Source organism: Penaeus monodon, chromosome 25, assembly GCF_015228065.2.
Source record: "Penaeus monodon isolate SGIC_2016 chromosome 25, NSTDA_Pmon_1, whole genome shotgun sequence".
Classification (NCBI taxonomy): domain Eukaryota; kingdom Metazoa; phylum Arthropoda; class Malacostraca; order Decapoda; family Penaeidae; genus Penaeus; species Penaeus monodon.
Window position 1 is genome coordinate 37,940,932 of NC_051410.1, and position 1,189 is coordinate 37,942,120.

Sequence of the window (1,189 nt, forward strand, 5' to 3'; positions counted from 1 at the left end):
TGGTTGTCTATACAACGGTGCTTGATTTTCCGTGCCCTAAACACGTTTTCACAATGTTTCATTATTCATTATTCGGTTTCAGTGGTAGTATCATAAATGCGTGATGATATGCAACAGACTTCCAAATCATTAAAACTACATATGTATCATAGCTGCTCAAAAAAAACAGTAAGATTGCAGTTGCAATTGCAATAATAACAGTGACTTAGGTCTGAGTGATAATTAAATTTAGCAAAATGTATAGCTAGGCTTCATCGTCTGGAGTACATGGTTAGATATGAATAATAAAATAGTATTATGACTTTAATTACCACAATAAAAGCTGGAAGTTATTTGACTCATATCGTTTAGCAGACGTCAAAGAAACATGTTAAACAAGGATTATAAGATTAGCAGACATATTTCTAAGATTAATAAATATATTTTTCATTAGCTCTGCAATGCATGTACGTGAATCGTAATCACACGAACGGCGGACCGAGAGCAACGAGCTCTGGATTCACGCGGATTCACGTGAATGTGAAATCCACGAACGCTCGACCAATTGTAGAATAAAAGCGCGGGAGTTCCAACAATGGTCATCATCAGCATTTAAATACGAAAATAAATTGCGTCACTCAACCTCAAAAATTATAGAGCACTCTTGAATATCGTTTAAAAGATTAGTAAAATTACATTCTATAGTCTAGGTGCATTTGATTCTATCTCTTTGACAGCGATTTTCAAATATCGGCTTTTAAAAAGGATTTAGTGTATTCAGTTGAGTGGAGGAGTAGGTTCGCGGGAGGATGTCGTTGTAAACAAATAGTGTTTGTGTATTTATTAACGAAAATTGTAGTGATATTAATTATAGGATAATCAAGATGTCGTCGTTATTACCTTCAGAACTCGGTCGTCTAGTTTTAGGTAAGAAATTTAAGCGGTTTATGGGAGAATAATGACATTTTCGAAGGATTTTCACTTTAAATTTTCTTCCCAAGTCTTTTTGTTTTTATTGTTCCTACGAGAAAAAAAAATAAATCGTTTGTTTAAATATTGTGGATTTGAGTCAGTTTTTAGGTATGGAAATACATGGTAATCATATTGGATAATATTAAGCTTTACAGAACACCAGGTTTTGATATTTCATGAAGTTCATAAGAGAGAAATAACAAAATCAAATAGTTTTTCTCCCTTTGTCGAGAACTTC

The 1,189-nt window shown here is 33.2% G+C and overlaps 1 protein-coding gene across 1 annotated transcript in view; it reads left to right on the top strand.

Moving 5' to 3' along the window:
• Window positions 1-752: 752 nt before the first annotated feature.
• LOC119589215 (mucin-12-like) overlaps window positions 753-1,189 on the top strand; it is a gene marked incomplete in the record, with an annotated part of 23,427 nt that continues 22,990 nt past the window's right edge. The window contains 1 exon segment of the mRNA XM_037937814.1: window positions 753-906. Coding sequence (XP_037793742.1) covers window positions 864-906 — 43 coding nt within the window.